General features: G+C 45.1%; 1 protein-coding gene across 1 annotated transcript in view; it reads left to right on the top strand.

The window, feature by feature from the left end:
• The window catches only part of GCFC2 (GC-rich sequence DNA-binding factor 2), a 39,510-nt gene that overhangs the window by 2,337 nt on the left and 22,533 nt on the right, over window positions 1-14,640 (top strand). The window contains exons 3-5 of the mRNA XM_077488893.1: window positions 9,535-9,678; window positions 11,505-11,714; window positions 13,600-13,697. Of these exons, the coding sequence (XP_077345019.1) occupies window positions 9,535-9,678; window positions 11,505-11,714; window positions 13,600-13,697 (452 nt within the window). The remainder of the gene's footprint in view (window positions 1-9,534; window positions 9,679-11,504; window positions 11,715-13,599; window positions 13,698-14,640) is intronic.

Here is a 14,640-nt window from a genome sequence, read left to right as displayed (position 1 = left end):
CCTCTGTAACGCTAACTTGGTAACCGTAAACATTTTTTAAAGCGTCGCCTATTGAGATTTTTAGGTACGGTACTTTGTCGTCAATCCACGAGTGCGTGCAATTATAAAGTGTGACATGTTTGGTATCTATTTACTCGGCGTAACATTATCTTTCACATTATGCAAAAAATTTAGCTAATTTTACTGTTTCGTTTTTTTTAATTCATGAAAGTAGGGATGCACCGAAATTTCGGCCGCCGAAACATATCGGCCGAAAATGCCCTTTTCGGCAATTTGCCGAAAGAGAAAAACGGCCGATAATGGAGCCGAAAACGGGGCGGGCCAGGGTAGGGGGCGGGGCTCCGCTCCCCCCGCCCCCTGGTGCGCCCATCATGAAGAGCTATATCATGCTATAGTGCAGGCGAGCCGTCTCCGCCGCCTGTTTGATCACAGCGCGGGAACATCACAGCTTTCAGTTCAATAGCTGTGTGTTCCCGGCCGCGCGCCATCACGTACAGCCCCTCCCCCTTGTCAGGGCACTTTGATAGACAGATCACCCGTAGGATTGGACGGATGATCTGTCTATCAAAGTGCCCTGACAAGGGGGAGGGGCTGTACGTGACGGCGCGCGGCCGGGAACACACAGCTATTGAACTGAAAGCTGTGATGTTCCCGCGCTGTGATCAAACAGGCGACGGAGGCGACTCTCCTCTTCTCTCTTCTGTTTTTTCTTCACAGGTTAGCTGCTATGAATAGACACACACTGGCTGCTATGAGGGGGAAACACACACTGGCTGCTATGAGGGGGAAACGCACACTGGCTGCTATGAGGGGGAAACGCACACTGGCTGCTATGAGGGGGAAACGCACACTGGCTGCTATGAGGGGGAAACGCACACTGGCTGCTATGAGGGGGAAACGCACACTGGCTGCTATGAGGGGGAAACGCACACTGGCTGCTATGAGGGGGAAACGCACACTGGCTGCTATGAGGGGGAAACGCACACTGGTTGCTATGAAGGGAAAACACACACTGGCTGCTATGAGGGGAGACACACACTGGCTGCTATGAGGGGAGACACACACTGGCTGCTATGAGGGGAGACACACACTGGCTGCTATGAGGGGAGACACACACTGGCTGCTATGAGGGGAGACACACACTGGCTGCTATGAGGGGAGACACACACTGGCTGCTATGAGGGGAGACACACACTGGCTGCTATGAGGGGAGACACACACTGGCTGCTATGAGGGGAGACACACACTGGCTGCTATGAGGGGAGACACACACTGGCTGCTATGAGGGGAGACACACACTGGCTGCTATGAGGGGAGACACACACTGGCTGCTATGAGGGGAGACACACACTGGCTGCTATGAGGGGAGACACTGGCTGCATTGTATCATGTATCATGTGTGCAATTTCTGACCATCTCCTGTACCACGTCTGCAGTCTCTGACCATCTCCTGTACCACGTCTGCAGTCTCTGACCATCTCCTGTACCACGTCCGCAGTCTCTGACCATCTCCTGTACCACGTCCGCAGTCTCTGACCATCTCCTGTACCACGTCCGCAGTCTCTGACCATCTCCTGTACCACGTCCGCAGTCTCTGACCATCTCCTGTACCACGTCCGCAGTCTCTGACCATCTCCTGTACCACGTCCGCAGTCTCTGACCATCTCCTGTACCACGTCCGCAGTCTCTGACCATCTCCTGTACCACGTCCGCAGTCTCTGACCATCTCCTGTACCACGTCCGCAGTCTCTGACCATCTCCTGTACCACGTCCGCAGTCTCTGACCATCTCCTGTACCACGTCCCCAGTCTCTGACCATCTCCTGTACCACGTCCCCAGTCTCTGACCATCTCCTGTACCACGTCCCCAGTCTCTGACCATCTCCTGTACCACGTCCCCAGTCTCTGACCATCTCCTGTACCACGTCCCCAGTCTCTGACCATCTCCTGTACCACGTCCCCAGTCTCTGACCATCTCCTGTACCACGTCCCCAGTCTCTGACCATCTCCTGTACCACGTCCCCAGTCTCTGACCATCTCCTGTACCACGTCCCCAGTCTCTGACCATCTCCTGTACCACGTCCCCAGTCTCTGACCATCTCCTGTACCACGTCCCCAGTCTCTGACCATCTCCTGTACCATGGCCCCAGTCTCTGACCATCTCCTGTACCATGTCCCCAGTCTCTGACCATAGTTTCATAGTTATTAAGGTTGAATAAAGACACCAGTCCATCCAGTTCAACCTGAGTGAGTGTCTACAATTGTCCCTATCCCTTTACATTGTACACTCACATCAGTCCCTACCCTCAAGGAGCTCACAATCCAAGGTCCCCATTCATATACTAGGGCTAATTTTAGACAGAAGCCAATTAGCCTACCTGCATGTCTTTGGATTGTGGGAGGAAACCAGGGTACCTGGAGGAAACCCACGCAGGCACAGGGAGAACATGCAAACTCCAGGCAGGTAGTGTCGTGGTTGGGATTTGAACCAGCGACCCTTTTTACTGCTAGGTGAGAGTGCTACCCACTACACCACTGTGCCACCATCTCCTGTACCATGTCCCCAGTCTCTGACCATCTCCTGTACCATGTCCCCAGTCTCTGACCATCTCCTGTACCATGTCCCCAGTCTCTGACCATCTCCTGTACCATGTCCCCAGTCTCTGACCATCTCCTGTACCATGTCCCCAGTCTCTGACCATCTCCTGTACCATGTCCCCAGTCTCTGACCATCTCCTGTACCATGTCCCCAGTCTCTGACCATCTCCTGTACCATGTCCCCAGTCTCTGACCATCTCCTGTACCATGTCCCCAGTCTCTGACCATCTCCTGTACCATGTCCCCAGTCTCTGACCATCTCCTGTACCATGTCCCCAGTCTCTGACCATCTCCTGTACCATGTCCCCAGTCTCTGACCATCTCCTGTACCATGTCCCCAGTCTCTGACCATCTCCTGTACCATGTCCCCAGTCTCTGACCATCTCCTGTACCATGTCCCCAGTCTCTGACCATCTCCTGTACCACGTCCCCAGTCTCTGACCATCTCCTGTACCACGTCCCCAGTCTCTGACCATCTCCTGTACCACGTCCCCAGTCTCTGACCATCTCCTGTACCACGTCCCCAGTCTCTGACCATCTCCTGTACCACGTCCCCAGTCTCTGACCATCTCCTGTACCACGTCCCCAGTCTCTGACCATCTCCTGTACCACGTCCCCAGTCTCTGACCATCTCCTGTACCACGTCCCCAGTCTCTGACCATCTCCTGTACCACGTCCCCAGTCTCTGACCATCTCCTGTACCACGTCCCCAGTCTCTGACCATCTCCTGTACCACGTCCCCAGTCTCTGACCATCTCCTGTACCACGTCCCCAGTCTCTGACCATCTCCTGTACCACGTCCCCAGTCTCTGACCATCTCCTGTACCACGTCCCCAGTCTCTGACCATCTCCTGTACCACGTCCCCAGTCTCTGACCATCTCCTGTACCACGTCCCCAGTCTCTGACCATCTCCTGTACCACGTCCCCAGTCTCTGACCATCTCCTGTACCACGTCCCCAGTCTCTGACCATCTCCTGTACCACGTCCCCAGTCTCTGACCATCTCCTGTACCACGTCCCCAGTCTCTGACCATCTCCTGTACCACGTCCCCAGTCTCTGACCATCTCCTGTACCACGTCCCCAGTCTCTGACCATCTCCTGTACCACGTCCCCAGTCTCTGACCATCTCCTGTACCACGTCCCCAGTCTCTGACCATCTCCTGTACCACGTCCCCAGTCTCTGACCATCTCCTGTACCACGTCCCCAGTCTCTGACCATCTCCTGTACCACGTCCCCAGTCTCTGACCATCTCCTGTACCACGTCCCCAGTCTCTGACCATCTCCTGTACCACGTCCCCAGTCTCTGACCATCTCCTGTACCACGTCCCCAGTCTCTGACCATCTCCTGTACCACGTCCCCAGTCTCTGACCATCTCCTGTACCACGTCCCCAGTCTCTGACCATCTCCTGTACCACGTCCCCAGTCTCTGACCATCTCCTGTACCACGTCCCCAGTCTCTGACCATCTCCTGTACCACGTCCCCAGTCTCTGACCATCTCCTGTACCACGTCCGCAGTCTCTGACCACCTCCTGTATAAAAATATTTTTTAAAAACAGTCATTTTCGGTATCGGTGCTGTTTCGGTATCGGTTTCGGTTTTCGGCCTAGTGTATTTTTCATTTTCGGTATCTGTTTCGGCACCAAAAAACCCATTCAGTGCATCCCTACATGAAAGTGTCCCTTTTCCCAAAAAGTTGCGTTTAAAACACCGCTGCGCAAATACCGTGTGACATAAAATATTGCAACAATCGCCGTTTTATTCTCTAGAGTCTCTGCTAAAAAAAATATATATATATATAATGTTTGGGGGTTCCAAGTAATTTTCTAGCAAAAAATATGGATTTTAACTTGTAAACACCAAATGCCAACAATAGGCTTAATCATGAAAGGGTTAATTGGTTTGTGCAAAAGTTATAGCATCTACAAAATAGGGGATAGATTTATAGCACTTTTATTTTATTTTTTTTACTAGTAATGACAGCAATCATCGTTTTTTAGCGGGACTGCGACATAGCAGTGGCCAATTTGACCCCACGTGACACCTTTGGGTACCAGTGACACTAATAACAGGGATCAGTGCTAAAAAAGTGCCCTGATCCCTGTATAAATGACACTGGCAGGGAAAGGATTAAAACTAGTGGCGATCAAGGGGTTAAGTGTGTCCTAGGGAGGTGTTTTTCTACCTGAATGGGGGACAGATGCATTGCAGGAAAGCTGAGATCGTGTTTCAGCTTGGCTGGAACGCTAGATCTAGCATTCCCTCACTGGCAGATCAGCGGTGGATATAAACAAAAAAGTCAGTGCTACTATCCATATGTCACATAGATAGCAGGTGCTCGATCCACAGTCTTGGCTGAGTAGGGAAATGGGGAAAAGATGATCCGCACTTCGGTGATTGCTCTTAAAAAAGGTAGTATTTATTAACAAGCTACAGTGACCAAACACAAATAAGAAAGGTTGACTAGTTTCAGCCTAATAAGGCCTTAGTCATAACCACTCAGATCAGGGGTGGGCCTTGCTTGCATTGGCACACTGCGGATCCGTTTCCCCACTGAAAAATCGGCGGCTGCCGCACAAGCTGATTTGCTCCTGCTGTGTCCAATCACAGCAGGAGTGGTGCTCTGGCGGCACCTGCGTGTGCGCAAAATCACGTACAAGATCGTGATTTTGCGCAGCTGGGCAGCCCTGCCGCAGTATATGTATGGTAGAGCGGCACGATTCTGGCTAAAATGAGAATCACAATTTTTTAGATCACGATTCCCGTGGCGTAACATAATTTTTAACATTAAAACAAAAAAAAATGGGCTAACTTTTTTTTTCTTTTTTTTTTCTTTCTTTCTTTCTTTTTTTTATTAATTGAAGTGTATTTTTTCCCCAAAAATTGCGTTTGAAAGACCGCTGGGCAAATACAGTGTGACATAAAATATTGCAGCAATTGCCATTTTATTCACCAGGGTCTCTGCTAAAATATATATAATGTATATTGATTTTAACTTAAGAAAGGAGTGTCATAAAAAGAGTTAGACTTTAAGCGGTTAAACTTCCTGCATTTAGACTTGTTGAAAACTTGGCAGACTGCCCAGATGTTTTCTTTTGACAGCTGAGTGAGCAGATCAGTCTCCACTTGTTATATGAAAGAATCGGCAAACTCTGCAATAGAGATCATCGGCGGGGTTGAATCGAGATCACCATTTTTTAACAATTGTGCAGCTCTAATGTACAGTGGGCAGTCCGGAAGTGGTTAATATTAAAAATATGAGGAGATCTATATAGACATTTGCAATGTGTAAATAAAGCTGAGTGAAATCTTCATGCCAAAACAATCAGTCAGTTGAAAATGAAATGCAAATCTTTTCCTTTAGGGCCCAGTCACTTAATTGCATTGCGGTAATGCGCATACATATGTCAGTGCAATGCGGTACCATTCATTCCTAATGGCACTCTGACACACCTTAGGTATGCTGTTGTGTAACGGACAGCCAATTCAAATCAATAGGCTGACCTAGCACAACACACAATGACATGCAATACAATGCTGATTAATGGTTGAGAGTTTCATGCACCATAACTGACCAGTTTTTAATGAATGGGCCCTTAAAGTCCCCACTCCTGAGCCTCCACATTTAATGTGATAGGCAGCCACCCTCATCAATCAAGGGGCCAGGTCAAAATATGTAACTAGACTCTGAGATTAAATTAACTGGTCCAATTTTCGAAAAGACAAAACAAAAACATCGGACATCGCTGGAGAGAGATGAGGTTCAGTTAAGTAATTAGAATGCATTAAAATAAAAATCTTCTGCCTTCACAACCCCTTTAAGTATTTTTCATATTTATTCTTTTGTGGAGGGCAGGGAGACATACAGTATCTCACAAGAGTGAATACACCCCTCACATTTTTGTAAATATTTTATTCTATCTTTTCATGTGACAACACTGAAGAAATTATACTTTGCTACAATGTAAAGTAGTGATTGTACAGCTTGTATAACAGTGTAAATTTGCTGTCTCCTTAAAATAACGCAACACACAGCCATTTATGTCTAAACCGCTGACAACAAAAGTGAGTACACCTCTAAGTGAAAATGTCCAAATTGGACCCAAAGTGTCAATATTTTGTGTGGCCACCATTATTTTCCAGCACTGCCTTAACCCTCTTGGGCATTGAGTTCACCAGAGCTTCACAGGCTGCCACTGGAGTCCTCTTCCACTGCTCCTTGACGATATCACAGAGCTGGTGAATGTTAGAGACCTTACGCTCCTCCACCTTCCATTTGAGGATGTCCCACAGATGCTCAATAGGGTTTAGGTCTGGAGACCTGCTTGACCAGTCCATCCCCTTTACCCTCATCTTCTTTAGCAAGGCAGTGGTCATCTTGGAGCTGTGTTTGGGGTCGTTATCGTGTTGGAATACTGCCCTGCGGCCCAGTCTCCGAAGGGAGGGGATCATGCTCTGCTTCACTATGTCACAGTACATATACTGTAGATAACAAATTTTTCTTAGGCCCCTTTCACACTTGTACGATATGTCCCACGATTTGGGACTACAAAGTAGCATGACAAGTCGTTCCCCATGATTTCCAATGACAACAATTCATATTGGTACAACTTCAAGTCGTGCCTACTTCAAAGTAGTCTATGCACTACTTTGGTCTAACTTTGATGCGAGTTACACAGACATTCCCTGAAATTGCGGTAAAATCGCGTGACTTTAAAGTCGCAGTAGTGTTAAAGGGGCCTTACCCATGTTTGTTTGATAGAACAGTCAAGAGCAGTAAACTTTATTTTCTTTAAGGCCCGATTCACACCATTGCGAATTGGATTTGGTGTAAGCATGACATTTTAAAATGCGTTCATTTGAATGAGGATGGTTCACATATGTGTGTTGCGTTCACACTCCACATTTCGGTGAGAATTGCAAGCACATTATCTTCTATGGGAACGCATCTGATTCACAGATGCATTCCGTTGTGAACAAGATAAAATCCTGATGTAAACCTGACCAGATACTGCCGTAAAAAGCTGAACTGATTTTTCTCTTCGAAGGGAAACCTGACCTTCAATCGGCACCACACATGCGTAAACTAGGTCTTAAACAGTAGTAAATTTCCACAAAAAGAAATGGAGCCCTCGCCATGTACTAGTATGCACCACATACTTTCATATTATAACAAACTATCAGGGCTTCCCGGTGCTTCTATCTTCACTCGGTTTTCCTTCCAGGTTTGTGGGCTCCGGCTGCATTAATGACCGGAGCTCTAAAGGTATGGCACAGGTATACTGTCCTTGCAGAGCACATGTGCCAGTGACATCATTTGTTGTGAACATATCCTACTGCGCTGTCCTCAAAATAAATAATAAACACTCGCTTAACTGCAGCGGCTAAATTATGCGAGATACCCACACCATCATACTATTCCAAACCAATTAGCTGCGCTGAAAAAGTGTTTAAATAACTAATGACAAAAAATTATTTATATACACATATGACTAATTGTGATCAATCAATAAATAACGCACTCCCCAAAGAGATCAGTATTTGGGGAAAATAGCTCTATATGCAAATTCTCAAAACGTCCAATCAGACAAGTACGTCCAGCATGTTTTTCTCCTGGACGTATACAGGCGTTCTGATTGTATTCCATAAACATGGCTAACTGTGCTACAGCCTATATCTATCCTGGTCATGTCTGGTGCCTGCCTGCCAAGTGATAGGATCATTGCCTAAAATATCTTTGTGCCATCTGTGACGTTTCTATGAGAGCTGTTTTTGAAAACCTGAAAGTGAACTCCTGCTTGTGAAAAGATTACATGCCTGTGTAGATCTCCCTAAAAAGAGATCACAAAATCTGGTAAGCGACAGTGTGTGCAGAGGTGGAGGACTTCTCTCTTGGAAAGGGTCACTTCTTTCCGGGTGTATTTTTCATGTGATGTCACGAGGAATAAATCCTTAAAGATATAAGCACCTTTTGGAGGACTTTTTTTTACTTATCATTTTTCACTTGTCTGATTGGACGTTTTGAGAATTTGCATATAGAGCTATTTTCCCAAATACTGATCTCTTTGGGGAGTGTGTTATTTATTGATTGATCACAATTAGTCATATGTGTATATAAATAATTTCCAGTGACATCATTGGCTGCATGCAGTGTGAATAGCTCCTAAAAACAAACAACATTTATTGCAGCTCAATGACCAATAATACATTAAATGTATTTTTTTTTTAACACAAGCAGTGTATCTACATTTGACTTTGTATCAGCCCCTCTTAAGCCCCTATACCAGTGGCCAGGTTTTATGTATTACCTTGGGGAGATGCAGACTAGAACAATGCAATCACTGAGCAGCAAATGATATCACCTGTGATGTATTTCAGTTATCTTGCAAACCTGGCCTGTTAGTGGGCCCTGAGGACAGGGTTGATGACCACTGCCCTATACAATAGAGCCCAGACTGGGAGAGAAAAAAGCAGCACAAGAAGCCAATCAGGTGTGATGTAGTGTAAAAAGCATGCTGATGGTAGCATAGGTACATAGAAATGTTCTGTTCCTTCTCCTTTCTCTTTCAAGTGACATGGTGGGGGAGGGGAGGAATGAAATACAAATCCTTTGGCAGGTAAAACCGTTTCTTTATATGTATTCAATCTGTATCTGTAGATGTTTGCCAGGCATTTGGGTTTAATCTATTGCCTGTGAGAGAGTCATTTCTTCCCCAACAGGATGTGACCTAATGTTTTGTTTCAATATAAGTGAAGAAATAATGAAAAGTGATTTTTGGTGTACACATGAATAATCATAACTTCCTATTCCTTCTGTATTGAACTTTATTGTAATTGTACTGTCGCCCTTTATATTGTAAAGCACTGCATAAACTGTTGGCGCTATATAAATCCTGTATCATAATAATAATAATAATAGCATTTCATATTGTTAAGATTCACAAAGCAGCAGCAGCAATTCAGAACAGGAGCACAGTGAATCCGAAGACCTGGAATGTTTTAAGGAAGAGTCATCAGGATCTGCAAGCACTAGTTCATCTTCATCTTCTTCTGCTTCTCCATCTCAACCATCGCAAGCAGGTCTGTAGCTATCTCAGCAGTGTAATTGCATGTGTATAGGGATGTAAAACTTCATGTAGATGTGTCTAAAATGTCAGACCCGTTGGGCCCAAATATTATTTTTTTTTTTTTTGCTGTGGTATGTATGTGTGTTTGTTAAAATGTAATTAAATGTATTCAGCTGCAAGTTTTTAAAGCTGAACTCCAGGAATCCAGACTTTGTAAAATATGTTGGCTTTCTATGAGGTATGTCCAATGAGGTGCATGCCACCCCCTGGACTTAACTCTGGTATTTAGACCCCTTTCACACTAAAGGCAGTTTTCAGGCATGTTACGCTAGAAATAGAGCCTGTAAAGCGCCTGAAAACTGCCTTCCATGCCTTGGAGTGTGAAAGCCCGAGTGCTTTCACACTGGGGCGGTGCGCCTGTGGGATGGGGAAAAAAGTCCTGCAAGCAGTGCCTTTGGGGCAATTTGGGAGCACTGTATACAGCGCTCCCAAACCGTCCCTGCCCTTTGGAATGCATGGGAAGCGCAACAACACGGGTGTTTTTAACCCTTTCTTCAGGCCGCTAGCGGGGGTTAGAAGCTCCCCACTAGCAGTCAAATAGTGACGGTAAAGCGCTGCTAAAATAAGCAGCGCTTTACCGGCTCCCACTGTGTGTATGTAGCCTTACAGCTGACAAGTTTACGAAATGCTGGGAGTACAGCTGTTGAGAGTTGCTAACTTCTCATATAGCAGCATCTCTGCCCGCTCTTCCCCTCTGCTTTTTATTCTCAGAAGGCTTTGGATTTTGTGGATAGGTTCACATAATACAAAGCACTCTCTGATTGGGCAAGAAGAGGGGAGGCGTGGGCACAGCAACTGCATGTGACTCTGTAGCTGCTAGAGCTGGGACCAGAAGTTCCAGCGTTGGATCGCCACAAGTATAAATTAAAGATATATTTTCAGGAGGTGACATTCACGTCACTGGGCTTAACCCATAGTAATCCAGCACATTTTACAAAGTGTCTGAATTCCTGGAGTCCCATTTAAATATGTGAGTCTGTCTTTACATTAGATTCTTTAATTTCTTGTACAACAGGCCTCAGAATGGGATATTGAAAGGTGATCCTGTGAGCTTGTCAACAGCTAAGCTATGGAATGAGACTGAATAATATTGGGGGCCATTCTAAGCACAAAAAATGCTCAGGAATGGACATTATAACTACCTTGAACCTCTGCCAGGGCTAGATTTAGCACACAGAGCTCTATTTTGGGGACATGCTAGGCACATAGGATTTTCTACCAGAGATGTTCAGAGCACATATTCACTGATAGAGTTCTCTGCCTGGTTAGTATATCCCTCAATCAGGGACATGCTGAGCCCCTATTCAATCACATGGGTGATCACATGGGACCCAGTACATCCTGAGCCTCTATTCAAGGGACATGTTAAGCACTTGGGGCTAACTTTCAGTGACATTCTGATCACATTGGACCTTCCAGGAAATTGCTGAGCTCAAGGTACCCACTTTCATTGACTTGCTGAGTATACAGGACAGTTTGAGCTTTCTATCAGGGACATTGTGTTTAAACGTGGGCATTGCCATTATGACAGTGTGCTTTTGATGTGACTAGTGAAATCTTCTATGTTTCCACACATGTGGCCTTACATCTAACATCCTTTCACACTGCCATAACTGAACTAATTAGGACACAATTTTTACATTATATCTACATTTGTGGTGTCCAATGAACATTTCACACATTTACTGATTTTGAGTATACTGTATATGCCTAACAGGAGTTCCTTTTTTATAGTTTAGACATGGCTTGAAATCTTTATGCAATATCTGTTCAGCGCAGGTGAAATCCCAGGTGCTAAGAAAATCCGGGCAGCTCGCAGACAACGAAAACTGGCACGAACTAAAGGAGCTTTCATATCATTGCATGTGTCTCATGAAGTCTCAGATTCTAGCCAGTCCGATAGTGACAATGAGCTGGATGATCATGAGAGGAGGATCAAGTTTGCCCCTGGGGTGAAAACTCTAAATGAGCAGATGGCTGAAGAAATGGGTAAGATTCCTGCTGCATGTACCATAAACAAATAATCACAGTTCTCCTCTCTATTAATGTAGAGCTAAAAGCAGTTTGAATAGAATAAGGAAGGTTTGTTTTTGCCATCTTTCTCCCATTTGGGATAATTACCTTCACTTCCTGTCCCATAGCCAAAACAGAAAGTGAGACGAAATCCCCGCAAATTAAAATAATCTCTTGGACTCCCCTAAGTCACCAGAACTAGTGTCTCCATTGGAAGATTTTCCCTTTTTATTGCTTTGCTTGGGGCAACCAATGATAATGGTAAACAGGACAAATAGAGAGGGTAAATCTACCTAATAGGGGTACAGACAGTAGTACAAACTGATAGGTGTTCTAATACCTCTCCACTCTATCCAAAACAAAAAAAAGTTGTCTTTTTGTTATACTTTAAGTGCAAAATGAGCCACTGGAATTATAATGTTGTCCAAAGCCAAATAAGGGTTTGTTTAGTGTTGAGGAGGCTGAAGCAGTATAAAGCATTGTTAGCCAAAGCTTTTTGTTTTTATTTCGGATAGGGGATGGATAAGACCCCTGTTAGGCCCCTTTCACATGGGGCGGACTCCGTCAGCTCAGGGGAGAATCTGTCCGCTGATCCTGGCTGAGCTGGCTGATGACGGGTCCATATCCGCTTCACTTATGCAGACACAGCACGCTTTCCTCTATGGGCAGTCAGATGTAAACAGACCGCCTGTCTGTTTTACACCCGACTACCATCCGATCCACCAGACGGATGGGGAACAGATGCCTCTTCAGTCTGTTTTTAGTAGACCGGATCGGATGTCTGTGGGTATCCATTGAGGGCAATGGATGGTCCGATTGGGTCAGTCTGAAAAACTGACAAGCGGACCCCATTGGTCCGCCCATGTTAAAGGGCCCTTAGGGTTGTTTTTTTTTCTGTGTGCTGTCCAAGAGATTTTCCTTCCCTCCCTGGGCCAGAGGCATGGCAGGTAGTAAAAGGAGATCTCTTCAAAGTTAGAAAATATCCCCTTTCTGATGATATCTCTTGACCACTTTGGATTTCCCCTCACTTTTTGTACCGGGGACTAAGGGCTCCAGGACCAATAGTGTGGCTGAATCTTCCCAGCTGGGACACAATTTGAATTAGAATTTAAATTTATTTTCCATGTTTAGTGGGAATGTGAAAAACAAATATATTACTCCCTTCTGGTGATTGGCAAGAAACATATCCCATAAGTTCAGCTGTTTAACCAACATATACTGTTTGTGCCCGGGGTACTGGTGCTCAGCAGTGCTGTTTGATATTTTCTTTTAGGTGTTGTAATTCAGGAACCTATAAAAAGTGAAGATATTTTAAATGACTGAAGTCTTTACCAAACGAAAACCCAGTATTATATATGTATACATGATGGAACATTTTATTTAAAAATAATAAGACTAATTTTAAAACATACAAAAAAAAAACATACTCATACTTGACCAGGACAGATTCCTTTTCAAATTGTTCACTTATTGTATATATTGCAGCAGTAGCTAATTGCTGATCCACTTTAAAACCAGTGTCCTATATCAGCCAGGTTATCTCCTTATTAAGTATCGGAAGACTCGGTTGTGTAAACATTTTTGATCCTCCAAAGCCTTTCCTGTACAAGTTGACTTCCTGGCCATCATATTGCTAATGGAAAATATTTGCGTTTGTTTTCTGCAATGCCTGAAGTCGGTAATGCTTATTACCTGATTGTTGCAGGGGAAGATACCAATCCATGTTGCTCTGTATGGTTGGAAATGCTGATTAGTCTGGAATGATGTACAGAATATAGTTGCTAAATTAATGCACATACTGCAGTGGTTACAGTAGAGTATTCATATACTTTTTTTCTTTCTTCAATATTTTGTTTTGCAGCGTCGAGCAGTGACTCGGGCAGTGAAAACCAAGAAGATAATAATGAGCAGGACCGCTGGGAAGAGCAGCAGATAAGAAAAGCTGTCAAATATCCACAGGTCTGCATTTCACCTTTTGTATACCCGATGAACTGTTTACTACTTGTTTCTAATTATCTGGTGTGAAGTTTAGCAATGGAGAGTTTTTCAGGCACTCAATTTCACTCAGAAACATACATTTTAGACCCCTTTCACACTGGAAGCGCTTTTCAAGCGCTTTAGTGATAAAAATAGCGCCTGAAAAATGCGCTGGGGCGCTTCAATGGCGGGGCGCTTCAATGGCAGGACACTAAAATAAAGTCCTGCAAGTAGCATCTTTAAAGGTGCTTTAGGAGCGCTTCGGCAGCGGCACTTTGCGGGCGCTATTGACCCCTTCATCGGCTGCTAGCGGGGGTTAAAAGTGCCCCGCTAGCGGCCAAAAAGCGCCTCAAAAAACAATGGTAAAGTGCCGCTTTACTGCTAATGCGGCTGTGTTCTCGGTGTGAAAGGGCTCTTGGGGTTCCTGCCCACTTTTAGTCATCAACATAAGTTTACACAAGGTTTACCCTTGAAGGTGTTCTCAGCATCACAGATAAAAAAATAAGTGTTCAGCTTGCTGGCTGTTGAGTCTACTTGGACAGACTTGGACACCCGCTCCTTGCGCTTCTATGTACACGTGCTGCTTACTAAGTCAAGGATGCTCCCTTTTGTCTCCAGTGAGTCTCGGGCTTGAACAGAGACCCTTCACCGCTGAACCAGGCACTGGTTCTTTGTGCAATAATAGACCATTTATTTGTTACATGGGTTACTTCTTTGAAAACAGTCTTTTAGGTCAGCCCATGCGATAAAGTCACCTCCTACAAAAAAAAAAAAAAAAAAAATAGGTGTACATTGATTGGTTTGCGCAAAAGTTATACCGTCTACAAACTATGATATATATATATACTTTTTTTTTTTATACTAGTTATGCGGCAATCAGCGACTTATAGTGGGACTGCGATATTGCTGCGGAAAAATTGGACAC

This window comes from Lithobates pipiens, unplaced genomic scaffold, assembly GCF_037356315.1.
Source record: "Lithobates pipiens isolate NorthernLeopardFrog02 unplaced genomic scaffold, aLitPip1_a1.2 Scaffold_18, whole genome shotgun sequence".
In the NCBI taxonomy this organism is placed as follows: Eukaryota; Metazoa; Chordata; class Amphibia; order Anura; family Ranidae; genus Lithobates; species Lithobates pipiens.
The sequence above is the reverse complement of the archived record's forward strand: the minus strand, read 5'-3'. Positions and strand labels throughout refer to the sequence as shown.